This window comes from Coregonus lavaretus (genome assembly GCF_964263955.1).
Source record: "Coregonus lavaretus genome assembly, chromosome: 30".
NCBI classification, from domain to species: Eukaryota; Metazoa; Chordata; class Actinopteri; order Salmoniformes; family Salmonidae; genus Coregonus; species Coregonus lavaretus.
Genome location: NC_140017.1, coordinates 7,155,985 through 7,175,480, shown reverse-complemented (window position 1 = coordinate 7,175,480; position 19,496 = coordinate 7,155,985). Strand labels below are relative to the sequence as shown.

Genomic DNA, 19,496 nt, shown 5'->3' with positions numbered 1-19,496 from the left:
GCCTACTCACAGGAATCCTCTCAGGATCCCTCACCCTGTACCCATCTTCCTGTACCACTCTCTTCACTGCTTCGGCATACAACAGTTTCTGTACTACTCTAACCCTGGCAACTTCAATCTGCCTTTCTCTCACCAGACACCTCCATCTCCAGCCCCATGGGCACCCCCACAGCTAACACACATAACTTTCTCCACCGATACCACACATTCCTTTGTCTCATGCTCTCTGGCACACTTCTCACATCTAGGCATCTCCCTCCTACACACTGCTGCAACATGCCCATAAACTTGACACCTAAAACACTGTAGTATTGTCAGAATAAAATCTCTCACGGGATAACTGACACTTCCTACCTTGACCTTATCTGGCAAAGACTGTATCAAAACTCAGCCTGACAGACAATGTCTCCTCAGTTTCCCCATGCTCTCCACATCTCACCAAACGGCGGGCGTCACAGACACCGGGAATCTTCAATTTCAACTGATCCTCCTCAACACTTAATGCAACCCTCATTATCACTCTTTTCAACGGCTCCCCTGCTCTGAAGAGCAAATCAAGTCACAATTATTGTCCCTAATCGTGTAATCCGGAGCGCTCGCTCCCTCTGGGCGGACGAAACACAATAAATCATCATGAGTCCACTCCAAGTTACCTTCACCAACCACTTCTCCACCCAACCTGACACCACATATGGATCAGAAAAAATGCAAGGATCCATTCTCTCTATAAATCTCACTCCAACTGGGCCAGAATCATCCTTAGGACGAAGCCCGAACTCGGTGGTCCTCACCACAGATACTTCAGCCTCACTCTCGCCAGGTTCCATCTCTGAACTACTGGAGCACGTATCCCTCTTTTTGCACTTGACGCCAACCTCCCTCACCGCTTCCCTCTATACTCAACTTCTTCTCAGCAGTCATCACTGCACTTGCCACCACAGTTAATTCATCCTCACTCTCGTCACGTTCAATTTCCTTCTCAAGCTCTTCCAAAAGTTCTATGAGATCCTCCATTCCATATTCACTCAAAACAAATGCCACTTTTCTCATTTTTTTCCTTCTCCACCATCTTCTCCTTCACCAGATCTTCCAAAAAGCTTGTGCAATCCCCCATTCCATATTTGTTCATAACATGTTCCACTTTCTTCCTCTTTTTCTTGTCTGCCATCTTACCGCATCTCAGCTCATCACCATCCCTCCCTGCCTCTTCGATAAAGACTAATCTTTGTATCTGTGCCATTAAAGCATCTGTGATAGCAGTTGCACAACTGAATGCATTCAACCGAAATGTGTCTTCCGCATTTAACCCAACCACTCTGAATTAGAGAGGTGCGAGGGGCTGACTTAATCGACGTCCAGGGCAGTGCCATTGAGGCTATCTCCATTTTAAAGTAGTCAATTTTCTTCTTCTTTATTGGCTGATTGCTTCCAACTCATAGGAATCACCACCCAGTAAATGGTTGGAAGCCCTCAATGGCAATGTCCATGCTAAAACGTGTTATAGTCATGATGAGTCCTCTATCTATCTCTATGGCTTGAACACGTTTTTGTACAGAGAAAGAAACTAGAAGTAGGCTAGATAGATACTCCGACATTTCGGAGAAGAGGATCAGGCTTGGAAAGTAGCTAGTGTTCCAGCCTTGACCCTTTCTTTTATAGCTCAATGACAATGGTCTAGCTAGAAGACAGTGGTCAGCTGAGCACATTTTACTTATAAATGGTCAATGTACAAAAAAGGCCATTCTTACTAAGTTAGCTAATTTTCTAGTGAAATGTACAATCACCTTAATAAGAAAATCAAGAAATAGGGCTGTTCAAACGGTTACTGTGTGTGACCAAGAACACATTTGCAAGTTGCTTTTTTAGATGTTCGTGAACGCAGCCAAAGCACACGGAAGTGAAATGACATTCCGTGGAGTGACGTCAGAAGGGCATCGGCAGTCGGCAGAATTGACCCTAGTTACAAATGCCCTTTTCATCCCTGATTACAAGGAATTAGCTATATTCTCATGGATTGAATGTCGGGAATAATTGTCACTGACAAAGACAATACTCGCTGATCATTACTGCCACACTGAGATGTCGGGAGAGACGAGTTCACAGGTGAGAGAATTGGCTAGTTAGCTAGCACTCTGCATAACATTCATACCAGTGATAACATTCCGCGCAGTGAGGCATGCGCCATTTTTACAGCCAACCCGAAACGCGCTGATTGGTTTACTCACGCGCCCTTCTGCACCTCCGAGCTTTACCATTGGATAATACATCTTATAAATCAAAGGGTTTACATTAGAAATAACATCTGCCTCACCATCAGCAGCCACACCCATTGAACCTGTAGATTATACGTTTATATAATGTTATGTTTAGCTGTCCTTTTCTAGTGGCAGATTGACAGTTCCTGTAGTAAAAATTATATGTGCGTTCATTCATGAAACTAGCCCTAAATAACAGCATAATATGATGTTGCTCCCTGTCAGAGCTTCTAGAGTTGCTGTACTATATGCCTGCAACCAATGTTGCCTGCGTAGTAACCCGGAGACTGCCGCGCAGAAATATCAACACAGAGAGAAGGACGAGATTGAATTGAACTCAACTTTCTAGAGCAGTGGTCACCAACCGGTCTATCGCGATCTACTGGTCGATCTCCAAGGCATTCCTATTCGATCGCCAAACATTTCTGTAAAAACCCCAAAGATAAAGCCTTGAGTTTTCGTCTGGGCTGTTAGCGGTAGGTACTCCCGATTCAGCTGCCATGCGTGCCGGATAGGCGAACTGTTGCCAGTTTGAACCATTTCATGTGTCTGAAGGTACAAACTCTGCCTTCCCGGCGGGCCCAGAGAGCAAACCAAGTGCACTATGGGTTACCGCTGGCCAATCGGATGGCTCAGATGACCGTGTCTGCAGTAATGTAGCAGGCACAAGAAATCTACAGCCAAATGGATACTATGAGATTTCAAAACGTTTAAAACCATGACTAGAGAGAGACTGTCAACGAATACAGCAAAGAGCTGCTGTTTTTATGAGTGAGCATATGTTTAAATTCTTACTCAGCACTGTCAACACTTTGTAGTCAACACTTTTATAAGCTATTTCCACTCAGCGCTACAACACGCACTGCAGCAGTAATGAATGAGTAGGAAAGTGTATCTATAGGCTTGCGTTGTTGTTATTATTAGCGGCTTGAGTCTTTTTTTAATATCGATGAATACATCACTTTCTCTGTTCGTAGGAGTAACAACATGAATTTGTGCATGAAGCAGAAATAATGCTGTGCGATTCGAGTTTCGCCATCAGCTGGTAGACGGTGTCCTTTTTTGGTCAGTGTCCCTTATTGGTCAGTGTCAGTGGAGGAAAGGGAGAGCAGAGGGCTCTTGAGGCTGACCCTCAGTCTGCTGCTCTCTCCCTCTGCTGAGACTGACCATCAGATGCAGGCACCATCAGCCCAGTAAAATGTAAATAAAAAGCAATTTATTTAAATGTATGCTCACTCAGCTGTCCGTCACAAGTAATACAACAACGGATCTATTACCGGTGTGATATATAGCCTACCTCAAATTTTTAAATATAATTTTAAGAAATGGCCTGAACAACAATGCATTGGCAGGGCAATTTAAGCAAAGCCAATATGTGGTGATAATGGATTGGGCCTATAGCTTGAATAAACAGGTTAATGTCAAGCTCTGCATGTTTTTTCCAAAAATCTCATGGATTGTAGCCCTGCATTGAACACCACACATTGGCTGCTACTGTAGACTGAATGATAGAACAGCTATTTCCATGTTAAAATGTTATGGAATGCCTTTTCTCCATAGTTTTTGATAGTAGGCCACACTGGTAGGCCTACATTATGATCAAATAGCCACAGTAGCCTGCATGCCCACAGTAACTTAAAGCGGGTACAGCCTCAGTGTTCACAGTAAACACGCGCTGAAAGAATTTTCACAACGTTCAAGTTTGCGCTCAGCAGACCTGACATTTGCTCAGTGCCTAATTTTTTTTGAGGGAACATTGCCTGCAACATCCAGTGTGTCAATTCTTGTCTTGTCCTATAAAAACTAAAGGTTGCCAGCTTTGAATGGGATCAGATTTAAACAGAAAAATCTATATTCTTTTCATATCGGCGCTTTCCACATACATACATGTCTATTTCGTAACCATTTGGAAAATGCTTAAACAAAGGATCTTACTGAAGTCCATCACTACCCCTCCCTGCTCAGAATAACTGACACAATGAATCGGCACTCTTGACTTATCAGCTAGGACCAGGGAGATGGGGGTGTAGGAAGTTAAGAGGCATAGTTGTTGAGTATCTCTAGGGCTAGGTTATATGTCTTGCCACTGCTCCCCACATAGACACAGCAGGCTTTCACAGCTCTACAGACGACACAAAGTGCTGCTCTGCGTGTAGAAGCTAAGGTTTACTGAGAACGATGGAGGGACCTTATAAGTACATCAGGGTAAGAGGAAAGCAATTCAAGCAGAGTTTATATTTATTTTATTATATGGAGCAGTTATATGTGGAGTTGGGACAATATGAAGGGAATAACTGCCATGAACTGCAACTACATGTAGAAGTTTAAAAACTCCATTATTGGAAAAATGGCTGTTGTAATGTATTGCTTTCATGTGTTTTTCCAACAGGATGGGAATGGGAAAGTTAGCCGGGTCATAAGGATTGGAACCAGAAAGAGCCAGGTAAGATACCTTTGGTGGTTTAGTGGAACCAAATTTCATTTTATTTTAGATTTCAGGTAATGTAATTTTTCACTTTCATTTTTTTTCCAGTGTCAGTAAAACAACTGTAGAGTTTAACTTTTGAATGGCGAAACAGCTTTTGAATGGGGGGCACAGAGCGTGGCAACTCCTTATCAGATAAGGTTCCCCTCTCTGTTCCCTCAGATACAGCAGTCAAGGACGTCTACACCTCCTGTAACAGAGATAGTCCATTCACTGCTCCAAGAATGTCTAGCCTTTTACTACAGCTTCCCACTGATTTGATAACGCACGGCTGAACATTTGCTTCCTGAATAGCCTATGATATTCAGTATTATCCAAGAAGTGAACTAGCTAGAAACCAACCATCCAAAATGCACACACACACAAGTTATGTCATCCAAATTGAATTGATTTCTGTTAATTTGTTGACCTCAGCTGGCTCGTATTCAGACGGACAGCGTTGCAGAAAAGCTGAAGGGACTGTACCCCGATGTCCACTTAGAAATAGGTGAGTCCAGGTGTACGGCAATACACTCTTAGAAAAAAAGGTGCTATCTAGAACCTAAAAGAGTTCTTCGGCTGTCCCCATAGGAGAACCCTTTGAAGAACCCTTTTGGGTTCCATGTACAGAGGATTCTACTTGGAACCCAAAAGAGTTCTACTTGGAACCCAAAAGGGTTCTACCTGGAACCAAATAGGGTTCTCCTATGTCAACAGATGAAAAACAACAACTTTGGAGAAAATAAATGTGTGTATGAAAAAAAGGTTTTATACTGTATATACAGGTAACTGCCAAAATAATGGAAAGACTTGAGTAAATGAAGGACACAAATTATATTGAAAGCAGGTTCTTCCACACAGATGTGTTTCCTGAGTTAATTAAGCAATTAACATCCCATCATCCTTAGGGTCATGTATAAAAATGCTGGGCAGGTAATTATTTAGGCAATTATTTGGGCTACCATGGCTATGCCGCCATAGGATGACAATGCCCCCATACACAGGGCATGAGTGGTCACTGAATGGTTTGATGAGCATGAAAACAATGTAAACCATATGCCGTAGCTGTCTCAGTCACCAGATTTCATCCAAATCTAAGAGTTATGGAAGATTCTGGAGCGGCACTTGAGACAGCGTTTTCCATCAGCATTAACAAAACACCAAATGGTGGAATTTCTTGTGGAAGAATGGTGTTGCATCCCTCCAATAGAGTTCCAGACACTTGTAGAATATATGCCAAGGTGCATTGAAGGTGTTCTGGCTCGTGCTGGCCCAATGCTCTATAAAGACACTTTATGTTGGTGTTTCCTTTATTTTGGCAGTTACCTACAGTGAGGGAAAAAAGTATTTGATCCCTGCTGATTTTGTACGTTTGCCCACTGACAAAGAAATGATCAGTCTATAATTTTAATGGTAGGTTTATTTGAACAGTGAGAGACAGAATAACAACAAAAGAATCCAGAAAAATGCATGTAAAAAATGATATAAATTGATTTGCATTTTAATGAGGGAAATAAGTATTTGACCCCCTCTCGATCAGAAAGATTTCTGGTTCCCATGTGTCTTTTGTTGTTATTCTGTCTCTCACTGTTCAAATAAACCTACCATTAAAATGATAGACTGATCATGTCTTTGTCAGTGGGCAAACGTACAAAATCAGCAGGGGATCAAATACTTTTTTCCCTCACTGTATATGTTCTGTTATTGATAGTGCAGTAATCTTTGACTATGGAGATGCATCACCAATAAGTTATGTACAATACAGTAATTAAACGACTATATCACTTTGAATATGTCCTTCTCTTTCTGTGTCAGTTGGCATGACAACTACAGGGGACAAAATCCTTGACACAGCGTTATCAAAGGTAAATCTGTTTATAAACTAAAGTGTGCCTCATCAGAACTAAATTGTTTCCCAAATTGTTCATTTGACTTGACTCAGTAGTGTGCGAAAACCACTGGCACCTCTATTGTTATTCAAGATAATTTATTTTACACTGTGTACATATAAACTTATGGTCTGAACTGGAAATGTTATGGGGTTAACAGTTAGTAACCTATATGCTTTCTAAATGCAGATTGGAGAGAAGAGCCTTTTCACCAAGGAGCTGGAGACCGCTCTGGAGAGGAACGAGTAAGTCTAATTTTGTCTTCTGGAACTGGCATTTCAGTTGGATCCACACAACCAACAACTCATTTTCAACGTTAAAGAAAAACTATAGAAAATGTTCAAAATTAATAACAAAAATGGTTGATGTATTGATTGCGTATGTCTTCACACCCCAGAGTTAATACTTGCTGGAAGCACCTTTGGTTGCCATTACAGCTGTGAATAATTTTGAATAAGATTCTACCAACTTTGCACAACTCTTAGGGCAACATACATTCATTGTTTTTGTCAAAATGTCTCAAGCTCAGTAAGTTTGGGTGGGATCATTGATGGACAGCAATATTCAAACCTTGTCTCTGATTTTCAAGCAAAGTCAGGACTGAGGCTCGACCACTCATGAACAATCGACACCTCTTGAAAAGCAATTCACTAGGCACTGTACATTCAAACTGTAGGCTACATTACTATTAGGAAAGCTACTACTGTCGAGGTACTTTCTTTATTACAATGTAATGGCATACATTTTGAGTAGCTTCAAAATGTCATTAATGTCTTCAAGACTTTGTTTTTTAGTTTTTTTTTACTCTTCACTCTGAAGTGTAGCAAAATAAATGACTCTGTTGTGATGTGTCTCCTATAGGGTAGATTTGGTGGTCCACTCTTTGAAAGACTTGCCCACGACTCTACCTCCTGGCTTTACCATAGGAGCTGTGCTAAAGTAAGTCGACACAATAGTGCCTCTGTAAGGATCCACAGAGAAATCAAACACACTGTCCTAATTCATCTGGGCCTCTTTTGTTGGTGTTCAAACCTTTGAACATACTGATTTACATTTACATTAACATTTTAGTCATTTAGCAGACGCTCTTATCCAGAGCGACTTACAGTTAGATTTGATGTGAAACACTATCAGTTTTACTCACATATTGTAAAATATTTAAATATATTTTTTTCTACGTTTTTACAGGTTCCTACACATAGATGTCATTGAAAATATAGATTTGAAATCATGATCTAGCTAGCCTAGCTATGTGTATATACATTTATTTTGAATATTCCAAGCGCACTAGTGTATAACTTTCTGAAAATCTATTATTGTAGGATTTCTTCACCACTACTGTGGAATGAAGTAGCCTCAGATATTTTCATGGTAAATCGTTTTTTTCTTCCTGTTCTTTTAAGGCGGGAGAATCCCCATGACGCAGTGGTCTTGCATCCCAAAAACAAGGGAAAATCCCTTGACACCCTGCCCGACAAGAGGTACAAAACACAGTTGAATTTTACTCATGATATTGTTTGATTATTTTCCAATCTGTTTTAAAGAAGGAGTGGCTTGACAGTGATCTTGATGTGGTTATTTCATAGTGTGATAGGCACAAGTTCCCTGCGACGGGCTGCTCAGCTAAAGAAACGATTCCCTCACCTGGAGTTTAAAGATATTGTATCCTTTCTCTCACTGCTACTTTCATTCACTGCCACTCACAGTATAGCAAAGGATCAAAACAGGATCTTCATTTCAAATCTGATGCACATCATATCAGTAATGAATACATCCTATAGAGAGTTGTGAGTTTGTTTCCTTAGTGTGTTTTCTTCCAGCGAGGAAACCTCAACACAAGGTTGAAGAAGCTGGATGAAAAGGACGACTTCTCTGCCATTATTCTGGCTGCAGCTGGACTCCGTCGCATGGGCTGGGATAGCCGAGTCAGCCAGGTAGCTACTTCCAACACTCCACATCAAAACACCTTGTCCATACCATAGAGATAAATCAAGATTCATCTTAATTCATCAAGATTCAATTGTATGTGGTTTTTAGACAATATCTAAGCCTATATATAGCCTATAGCTAGGGCACTGAGTTTTTCCAAGTGTTCACATGGTCATGGAAAACCTCCTGGCCCTACATAATGTATCCACCTACCTAGAATATTGGGCAGTTATCTTTAATTTCTGTCTTTGCATTTGCAGATCCTGGGCCCTGAGGACTGTATGTACGCTGTTGGACAGGTGGGTAGATTTACTTTATGAAGGAGAAATGGGCAACTTTAACTCTAATACCTGTGGTCCTTAATCCATTGTGTAATAACAAAAAAACGCTAAATTGTTGTTAAAACTGAATATTTTACCCTGAAAGGGTATATCAGAGTTACTAACCCATTGTCATTAGGCCTTTGGCCTAGACTCCTTTTGGCACTGTATATGTGAGGATTAGAATTTTCAGCGTGGTCTTAACTGACTGAGGGTCCATTGCTTGGCTGTGTTCCAGGGGGCTCTTGCCATCGAGGTGCGGACCAGAGACGAGGACATCCTGGAGATGGTGTCTGTTCTGCACGACCCCAACACGGTCCTGCGCTGTATTGCAGAGCGAGCCTTCCTCAGACGACTGGCAAGTCTTACTCTGTCTCCTAGATGTTTTATTATAGTGTGTCCAGTGTATCTGTGAATTGTTGGCTGCTAGTGTATTGTCGATGCTTCTTAATATAGATACTCATAAAGGACCAGTTTCCTAGACACAGATTAGCCTAGGCCTAGTCCTGGACTAAAAAGCATGCTCAATGGAGAATCACCATTGAAAGGGCTTTTTAGTCTAGGACGTGTTTAATCTGTGTCTGGGAAACCGGCCATTAAGGTACAATAGTAAGTGAAAGTAGAAGAATTTACAGTAAAAAAATAAACACTGAAACCTGCCCGAACAAGGAGGGGAGGCAGCCTCGGCGGAAGTCGTGACAGTACCCCACCGAGCCGCGCGACACATGAAACGAGGGGTTAATACGGTAATCAGGGGGAAGTAATAACCTATAAGTGACCTCGTTGACTATCCTCAGGACTTTGAACGGCCCCACAAACCGCGGGCTCAGCTTCCGGCAGGGCAGGCGGAGGGGCAGATTCCGGGTCGAGAGCCAGACCCGATCCCCCGGTACAAAGACGGGGGACTCACTGCGGTGGCGGTCAGCGTTGGCCTTCTGACCACGCACAGCGCGTTGGAGGTAAACGTGGGCAGCATCCCACATCTCCTCCGCGTGCCGAAACCAGTCATCCACCGCAGGAGCCTCAGTCTGGCTCTGGTGCCACGGTGCCAGAACCGGTTGGTAACCTAGAATACACTGGAAATGTGTTAGGTTAGTGGAGGAGTGTGGAGAGAGTTCTGGGCATATTCTGCCCATGGCAAGAACACCGACCACTCCCCCGGCCGGTCCTGGCAGTAGGACCGCAGGAGGAACCTACCCACGTCCTGATTTACCCGTTCTACCTGCCCATTACTCTCGGGGTGGAACCCAGATGTCAGGCAGACCGAGACCCCCAGACGTTCCATGAACGCCTTCCAGACCTTGGACGTGAACTGGGGACCTCGGTCAGACACTATATCCACTGGTACCCCGTAGTGCCGGAAGACGTGTGTAAACAGGGCCTCCGCAGTTTGCAGAGCCGTGGGGAGACCGGGCAGAGGAAGGAGGCGGCAGGGTTTAGAAACACGGTCCACAACGACCAGGATGGTAGTGTTACCTTGGGAGAGGGGAAGATCAGTTAGAAAATCAACACTTAGGTGAGACCATGGTCGTTGTGGAACTGGTAAAGGTTGTAACTTACCAGCTGGGAGGTGCCTAGGTGCCTTACTCTGGGTGCACACTGTGCAGGTGGAGACATACACCCTCACGTCCTTAGCCAAGGTAGGCCACCAGTATTTTCCGGTCAGGCAGCGCACTGTACGGCCGATACCTGGGTGACCAGAGGAGGGTGACGTGTGTGCCCAGTAGATCAGACGATCACGGATAAGAGCAGGCACGTACTGTAGCCCATCTGGACACTGTGGTGGAAAGGGATCCGTGCGTAATCCCTGCTCTATATCGGCGTCCTTCGCCCATACTACCGGCGCCACAATGCAGGAGGCCGGCAGTATGGGAGTGTTGTCTCTGGGCCTCTCCTCTGTGTCATACAGCCGGGACAGCGCGTCTGCCTTGACGTTCTTCGTACCCAGGATGTATGATAGAGTGAAATCAAACCGGGTCAAGAATATGGCCCACCTGGCCTGGCGAGGATTCAGCCTCCTCGCTGCCCGGATGTACTCCAGGTTACGGTGGTTCGTCCAGACGAGGAAAGGGTGTTTTGCCCCCTCGAACCAATGCCTCCACACGGTCAAGGCTCGGACAACAGCCAACAGCTCCCGATCACCAACGCCGTAGTTCTGCTCCGCCGGGCTGAGCTTCTTCGAAAATAACGCACAGGGGCGGAGCTTGGGTGGCGTATCCGAGCGTTGAGACAGGACAGCTCCTATCCCAACCTCGGACGCATCCACTTCCACTACGAACGGTAGTGATGAATCGGGGTGGGCCAGTACTGGGGCTGAGGTGAACAGACCCCGCAGTTTGCTGAAGGCCAGGTCAGCCTCAGCAGAGCAGCGGAGCCGGGACGGCCCACCCTTCAACAGAGAGGTAATGGGAGCTGCGACCTTGCCAAAGCCCCGGATAAACCTCCGATAATAGTTGGCAAAGCCAAGGAAGCGCTGCACCTCCTTAACCGTGGTTGGAGTCGGCCAATTAATTACGCATGGCTGAAATGCGATCTCCCTCCATCTCCACACCTGAGGTTGAAATGCGGTATCCAAGGAAGGAGACTGACTGCTGGAAAAAAAATACACTTCTCTGCCTTAGCATAAAGGTCATTTTCCAACAGTCGGGCCAGCACCTTGCGAACCAGGGACACATGCTCGGCGCGCGTAGTGGAATACACCAGGATGTCATCAATGTAGACCACTACACCGCGACCAAGCATGTCCCGAAACACCTCGTTCACAAAGGACTGGAAAACTGAGGGAGCATTCATCAAACCATAGGGCATCACCAGGTATTCATAATGCCCTGTGGTTGTGCTGAATGCTGTCTTCCACTCATCTCCCTCTCGGATACGCACCAGGTTGTAGGCACTCCTGAGATCTAATTTGGTGAAGAAGCGCGCCCCATGCATTGATTCAATCACTGAAGGAAGGAGGGGGAGAGGATAACTAAATCTTATCGTCTCCCTGTTCAGTGGTCGATAATCAATGCATGGGCGCAGACCTCCGTCCTTCTTTTTCACAAAGAAGAAACTCAAGGAGGTGGGTGAAGTGGAGGAACGTATATACGCCTGGCGCAGGGACTCGGTGACATATGTTTCCATAGCCACCGTTTCAGCCTGTGACAGGGGGTATACAGTGGGGGAAAAAAGTATTTAGTCAGCCACCAATTGTGCAAGTTCTCCCACTTAAAAAGATGAGAGAGGCCTGTAATTTTCATCATAGGTACACGTCAACTATGACAGACAAATTGAGAAAAAATAATCCTGAAAATCACATTGTAGGATTTTTTATGAATTTATTTGCAAAATTATGGTGGAAATTAAGTATTTGGTCACCTACAAAGGCTCTCACAGACCTGTACTTCTACTGTCCTCCACTCGTTACCCTGTCTTACTGTTACCTGGTACTGTATTAGCACTTGTTTGATCTGTTCAGATAAAAGACACTGTCCACAACCTCAAACAGTCACACTCCAAACTCCACTATGGCCAAGACCAAAGAGCTGTCAAAGGACACCAGAAACAAAATTGTAGACCTGCAGCAGGCTGGGAAGACTGAATCTGCAATAGGTAAGCAGCTTGGCTTGAAGAAATCAACTGTGGGAGCAATTATTAGGAAATGGAAGACATACAAGACCACTGATAATCTCCCTCGATCTGGGGCTCCAAGCAAGATCTCACCCCGTGGGGTCAAAATGATCACAAGAACGGTGAGCAAAAATCCCAGAACCACACGGGGGGACCTAGTGAATGACCTGCAGAGAGCTGGGACCAAAGTAACAAAGCCTACCATCAGTAACACACTATGCCGCCAGGGACTCAAATCCTGCAGTGCCAGACGTGTCCCCCTGCTTAAGCCAGTACATGTCCAGGCCCGTCTGAAGTTTGCTAGAGTGCATTTGGATGATCCAGAAGAGGATTGGGAGAATGTCATATGGTCAGATGAAAACAAAATAGAACTTTTTGGTAAAAACTCAACTCGTCGTGTTTGGAGGACAAAGAATGCTGAGTTGCATCCAAAGAACACCATACCTACTGTGAAGCATGGGGGTGGAAACATCATGCTTTGGGGCTGTTTTTCTGCAAAGGGACCAGGACGACTGATCCGTGTAAAGGAAAGAATGAATGGGGCCATGTATCGTGAGATTTTGAGTGAAAACCTCCTTCCATCAGCAAGGGCATTGAAGATGAAACGTGGCTGGGTCTTTCAGCATGACAATGATCCCAAACACACCGCCCGGGCAACGAAGGAGTGGCTTCGTAAGAAGCATTTCAAGGTCCTGGAGTGGCCTAGCCAGTCTCCAGATCTCAACCCCATAGAAAATCTTTGGAGGGAGTTGAAAGTCTGTGTTGCCCAGCGACAGCCCCAAAACATCACTGCTCTAGAGGAGATCTGCATGGAGGAATGGGCCAAAATACCAGCAACAGTGTGTGAAAACCTTGTGAAGACTTACAGAAAACGTTTGACCTGTGTCATTGCCAACAAAGGGTATATAACAAAGTATTGAGAAACTTTTGTTATTGACCAAATACTTATTTTCCACCATAATTTGCAAATAAATTCATTAAAAATCCTACAATGGGATTTTCTGGATTTCTTTTCCTCATTTTGTCTGTCATAGTTGACGTGTACCTATGATGAAAATTACAGGCCTCTCTCATCTTTTTAAGTGGGAGAACTTGCACAATTGGTGGCTGACTAAATACTTATTTTCCCCACTGTATATGACTCCTGGGAGGTACAGCGTCTACCCAGAGGTTTATCGCGCAACAGCCCGCCCGATGAGGTGGTAATTTAGTAGCCTGCGTTTTAGAGAACGCTTGCACCAGATCTAGGTATTCAGGGGGAATGCACACGGTGGAGGTACTGTCTGGACTTTCCACCGTGGTTGCACCAACGGAAACACCAAGACACCTACCCTGACACTCTCACGACCACCCTGTGAGAACCATCTGCATGAGAAGATGGGGTTGTGGAGTGCTAGCCAAGGGATACCTAATACCACACCGTGTCGGCCCACTCCAGGGCTTTCCCACAGAGGCAGGAAACGAGGACGGACACCTTCTCCCGCTCCGATGGTGCCGGCCTGATGCTGGCAAAGTAAAGCTCCAATTGGAGGAGGAATCCCTGGCACAGCGCCGCTGTCCACTCAAACGCCCGTGGTCAGGATATCTGGATCCCTGCTGGGGTGTAGGTGGCTGGATCCGGTTGGCCAGCTGGTCTTGACAGATCGGGTCCGCTCCTCTCCAGGCATTGGACGACCTGAAGAACCTGATCCATCGCTTCCCCCAAGCTGGCCAGCGTCGTGAAGTGCTCCTGGACCCGTGCCACGACTCCAGGCATGCACTCTTCTCCTGCTGACTCCATAGCGGGTGGGTGATTCTGTGATGCGTGTGATAGGAGTCAGGCACAGGAGAGTAATACGCATCCAAAGAGTTTATTCCGTCGATAAACAGTTGAGCAAGCATGCGACAACAAAACTCAGGCACAGGGGAAATATCTACCCTGGCAACAACAAGGTAAGGGTAGCTCAACCGAGCTACACACAGCTCACTACAAACAATCACCCACACAGACAAGGAAGCAGAGGGAACACTTATACAATAACTCAATTGGGGATAAGAACCAGGTGTGTGTGATTAATTAGACAAGACAAGTGGAGTGATGATAAATGGATCGGCAGCAGCTAGTAAGCCGGTGACGACGAAACCTGCCCGAACAAGGAGGGGAGGCAGCCTCGGCGGAAGTCGTGACATATTCTTTCAATTTTTTATAATGGATTTAATGGTGCTCCGTGGGATGTTCAAAGTTTCAGATATTTTTTTATAACCCAACCCTGATCTGTACTTCTCCACAACTTTGTCCCTGACCTGTTTGGAGAGCTCCTTGGTCTTCATGGTGCCGCTTGCTTGGTGGTGCTGCAGAACAGGTGTATATATATACTGAGATCATGTGACACTTAGATTGCACACAGGTGGACTTCATTTAACTAATTATGTGACTTCTGAAGGTAATTGGTTGCACCAGATCTTATTTAGGGGCTTCATAGCAAAGGGGGTGAATACATATGCACGCACCACTTTTCCGTTATTTATGTTTTAGAATTTTTTGAAACAAGTTATTTTTTAAATTTCACTTCACCAATTTGGACTATTTTGTGTATGTCCATTACATTTACATTTTACATTTTTAGTCATTTAGCAGACGCTCTTATCCAGAGCGACTTACAGTTAGTGAATACATATATTTTTATACTGCCCCCCCGTGGGAATCGAACCCACAACCCTGGCGTTGCAAACGCCATGCTCTATCAACTGAGCTACATCCCTGCCGGCCATTCCCTCCCCTACCCTGGACGACACTGGGCCAATTGTGCGCCGCCCATGAGTCTCCCGGTCGCGGCCGGCTGCGACCGAGCCTGGATTCGAACCAGGATCTCTAGTGGCACAGTTAGCACTGCGATGCAGTGCCTTAGACCACTGCGCCACTCAGGAGACTCAATTACATGAATTCCAAATAGAAATCCATTTAAATTACAGGTTGTAATGCAACAAAATAGGAAAAACGCCAAGGGGGATGAATACTTTTGCAAGGCACTGTAACTATCTGCATTGACCCTTTTTGCACCAACTTTTTTTGCCCCATCACATACGCTGCTGCTACTGTTTATTATCTGTCATGTTGACTAATCACTTTATTCCTAGTTATTCAGTATGTACATATCTACCTCAATTACTTCGTACCCCTGCACATCGACTCGGTACTGGTACCCTGTGTATATAGCCAAGTTATCATTACTCATTGTGTATTTATTATTACTTTTATTATTACGTATTATTACTTTTCTATTATTTCTCTATTTTATTTCTCTCTGCATTGTTGGGAAGGGCCCATAATTAAGCATTTCACTGTTAGTCTTCACCTGTTGTTTACATTTTATTTGATTAATTTATAATTCAGAAAATGGATACTGCAAATGTCTATTTTATTGTATGTCCCATTATATTTGACTGTCTACACTCCAGTGTAATCACTCTCGCTTGTTGTAGGAGGGGGGTTGCAGTGTACCAGTTGCTGTCCACACTGAAGTCAAGGACTCTCAGGTAAGGGCTTATGACATTTGCTAAGGTGTGCGTTATTGCGTATCCATGGTTACGTGCGTGCATGCTTTTGTAACTGTAGTGTTCTATTAACCCCAGCTCTACCTGACGGGTGCAGTGTACAGCCTGGATGGTTCAGACAGTCTCAAGGAGACCATGCAGACCAGCATTGCTTCAGACAATAAGGTCAGACTACTGATTTCTCACTCCCAGTCAGAACACAAGTGAACTCTTCTCATTAAACATATCAGCTCACCAAGGGGCTCCCTTCTCAGGGCATATTTATTTGGTTTATTTAAGCTGTCTTTCCTCTGTGGTAGGTGGAAGAGCAAGTTGATGAGCGGGTCCAGCGTGTTGGCGTCACAGCGAACAACATGCCAGGCCCGGCCCAGGATGCTTCTGAGAAGCTAGGTCTAGACCTGGCCAATCTACTGCTGAGTAAAGGGGCTAAGGAGATCCTTACCGTGGCCAGGCAGCTCAACGATGCGCGATAAACTCACTCTGTGCCCCCAGCTGGGTCTGGAGGTGTAACCTGCACTCACCGGTAGTCCACACTGATATTAAAGCTCTAACATGACTGACTGAGGATTCATGATATAGAATAGCACTGTCAGCACCACCAGACGTGGGTTCGAATAGTATTCGTTTTCGTTCAAAGTTTGATTGAGCCTGCTTGGAGTGCCAGAACATTAACGTACAGGTAACTGCCAAAATAATGGAAACACTTGAGTAAATGAGGAATACAAAGTATATTAAGATGGGTGCTTCCACAGAGGTTTGGTTCCTGAGTTAAATAAGCAATTAGGATCCCATCATGCTTAGGTTCATGTATAAAAATGCTGGGCAGGCCATAGGATCACAATTCCCTCATCCACAGGGCACACATTTTCACTGAATGGTTTGATGAGCCTGAAAACAATGTAAGCCATATGCCATGACTATCTCAGTCACCAGATCTCAATCCAATTGAACACTTCTGGGAGATTCTGAAGCGATGCCTGAGACAGTGTTTTCCACCACCATCAACAAAATACAAAATTATGGAATTTCATGTGGAAGAATGGTGTCGCATCCTGCTAATAGAGGTGCATTGAAGCTGTTCTGGCTCATGGTGGCCCAATGCTGTATTGAGACACTATGTTTTTGTGTTTCCTTCATTTTGACAGTTACCTGTACACATATTGAGGGACTCCATTTCTCAGTGAATGGGAGTTTAACTCTTGTTGGGATCATGCTACCTCTTTCATCAACAGAGCTCTGATAATCTTGTTTGATGAATGACGTGTGTGACATATTAGTGATGTCTGTTAAACAGATCCAGAACATGCAAGCTACAGTGACAAACTCTAGCTTATGAGTACTACCAAGCCCAAGCCCACCTGTCTATAACACCAGAGCGTGTATATATTTTTTCTATTTCCCATGATCAATGGAATACTTTAAGACAATAAGGAAAGCACTGCATATACACTGCAGGTGATAAACGGACGATAAACACTGGATGCAGTACAAAAACTAAGCTCAATATTGGATACCTGTGGCATTTTCCTTTCAATGTGTTCACATAAGTTTCATGTGTTTTGATCCTGAGAGGATTTTTATTGCTTGCTTGTTTTGCTATACCAATTTTAAGAATATAAAGCAGGGTGAAATAACACCGAACAAATGTCATGTGCATACTTCAAAACAGGGCCTGTATTCATAAAGCGTCTTGAGTAGGAGAGCTGATCAGGTACCCCCCGGCCATGTAATCTTATTCATTATGGCAAAACTGATCCCAGATCAGCACTCTTATTCTGAGAAGCTTTATGAATACAGGCCCAGGTTTGGTATGTTCACTGTGTGTACTTGATCCAGCCTACTACTCAATGACTTCAGAATTGAACAAGTATTCCATAACCATCCCAGTAGATATGGCTCCTATGGTAACGATATGTGTGTATTATGAAGCAAATGGAGAAATGAATTGAATGTAATGTCATTGTAAGCTACCTTTTTAGATATTTTGTGGCATTTGTTAACAAACCTTATGCTGTCAGATACCATAGTTTTGTGCCTTACTTTAGTTGTTTTGTCTATGTGGCTGCTGTGTGTACAGCTTTGCTTACAACCTAATGCAACCTTATTACCTTGACCTACAAATATGCCTTTTCCCTTGTACCCGTGGAGCCTGCACAGGTTTTCCTGAGTGTCAACCCATTGTGACCCCTCTAACTTATATTTAGCAGAATGCATTATGTAACATATGTTGCATTATGTTATATTACGTGGCGTTATGTTGTTTGACTATCGATACTTGAAAGGTAGAGAGTGGTTGTGCCATATTTCTGTTTTGCAGCTTTCTGCTCTCCACTGTAGTGCTCAGACATTTTAAGAAGATGCTGGTCAAAAGATACTTGCTATACCATCAATTCATTCATTATTGCAGCAATCATCATGACATGACAGAATGTGGAAATGTAATGCAATCTGAAAGCGTCATGCTTTGCTTTGTCACGTTCATTAATTCTGTGTCATAAAAAGGAGCCAGCCTCGAATAAAGCCACTTGTTACTTTTTAGCTTGTACATTGAAACTATTTTATTTGATTCGTAGTTTATTATTCAGCCAATGTTTTGTAGAGCAGCGGAGTTTTCAGAGGAGTGTTTTCATTTTCTTCATCCTCTTCATTCTTCTTGGTCTGCGAGTGCTTCATCCATTTTGGGACTTCTGATTTAATTACATGTACCCATTGATTCTTGAAGAATATAACTTATAAATGCCTCATGAGCTTAGTTCAACTGTCGTACCCCATCAGAACCCAAAATAGAAGCTTGTTTCACTCCAATGTTTGTAAACAAAGTCAATGTAAACATGGCTCAAAATATGGTTAAAACTATAATTGTAATATCATGGATGGTCAGTCCTTGCATCCATAGCTCTGTCTATGAATATGAGAGCTTTTTACCGAAACGGGTGGGGAAAACACATTGTTATTGTTTCAACAGCTTTAAAGGGAAAGTTCAATGTTTTACAAATTAATGTTAGATGGTTGGTTACTCACCCTGAAAGCGATCTGGCCTAGGAGAAACTAATCCATGTTTCGGTTTGATTTAATTAGCCACTACAAGCTTCAGCTAACTTTGGCCACCGAAGCTGAAAATCAACAGAAGTGGTGGGGGCTTCCACAGCAGGTTCATCCCATCTGTCCATCAGACAATGGAAATGCTTGTTCACATTGGCAGTTTGAAGTGACTAAATCATATTTTCTTGCATATCCGATTCAAATCTGTTATTTTTCCTGCAGTCTGAACAGCCAAAAAACACATGGAATCAGATATTTCAAGCCACATTTCAAACTACCTTCGTAGGTGGTTTGAAATCAGATACCAATCGGATTCCTGGCCATGCGACTCGTCTCAACAGTCAAATCTAATTTATTTGGCCTTAAGTAGACTGTATGTTATTTGCCATATCTTGTTGCTTGTTAGCTACTCTGTTGACAGTTTGACAAGAACATGTGGTAGCTAACTAGT

General features: G+C 43.9%; 1 protein-coding gene across 2 annotated transcripts; it reads left to right on the top strand.

Moving 5' to 3' along the window:
* Positions 1 to 1,914: 1,914 nt before the first annotated feature.
* Positions 1,915 to 18,539, top strand: LOC311105513 (porphobilinogen deaminase-like). Of its 2 annotated transcripts, none has more exons than XM_084147687.1 (14): positions 1,915 to 2,103; positions 4,645 to 4,698; positions 5,155 to 5,227; positions 6,535 to 6,584; positions 6,798 to 6,853; positions 7,470 to 7,547; positions 8,012 to 8,089; positions 8,195 to 8,270; positions 8,429 to 8,542; positions 8,798 to 8,836; positions 9,096 to 9,215; positions 15,932 to 15,985; positions 16,082 to 16,168; positions 16,303 to 18,539. In XM_084147687.1, exons 1-14 carry the CDS (start codon positions 2,080 to 2,082, stop codon positions 16,474 to 16,476), a joined length of 1,077 nt encoding a protein of 358 aa, XP_084003813.1. In that variant the 5' UTR covers positions 1,915 to 2,079; the 3' UTR covers positions 16,477 to 18,539. The 2 variants fall into 2 exon arrangements, with proteins under 2 accessions (XP_084003813.1, XP_084003812.1); XM_084147686.1 differs by lacking the exon at positions 1,915 to 2,103 and adding an exon at positions 4,390 to 4,460.
* The last annotated feature ends 957 nt before the right edge of the window (positions 18,540 to 19,496 follow it).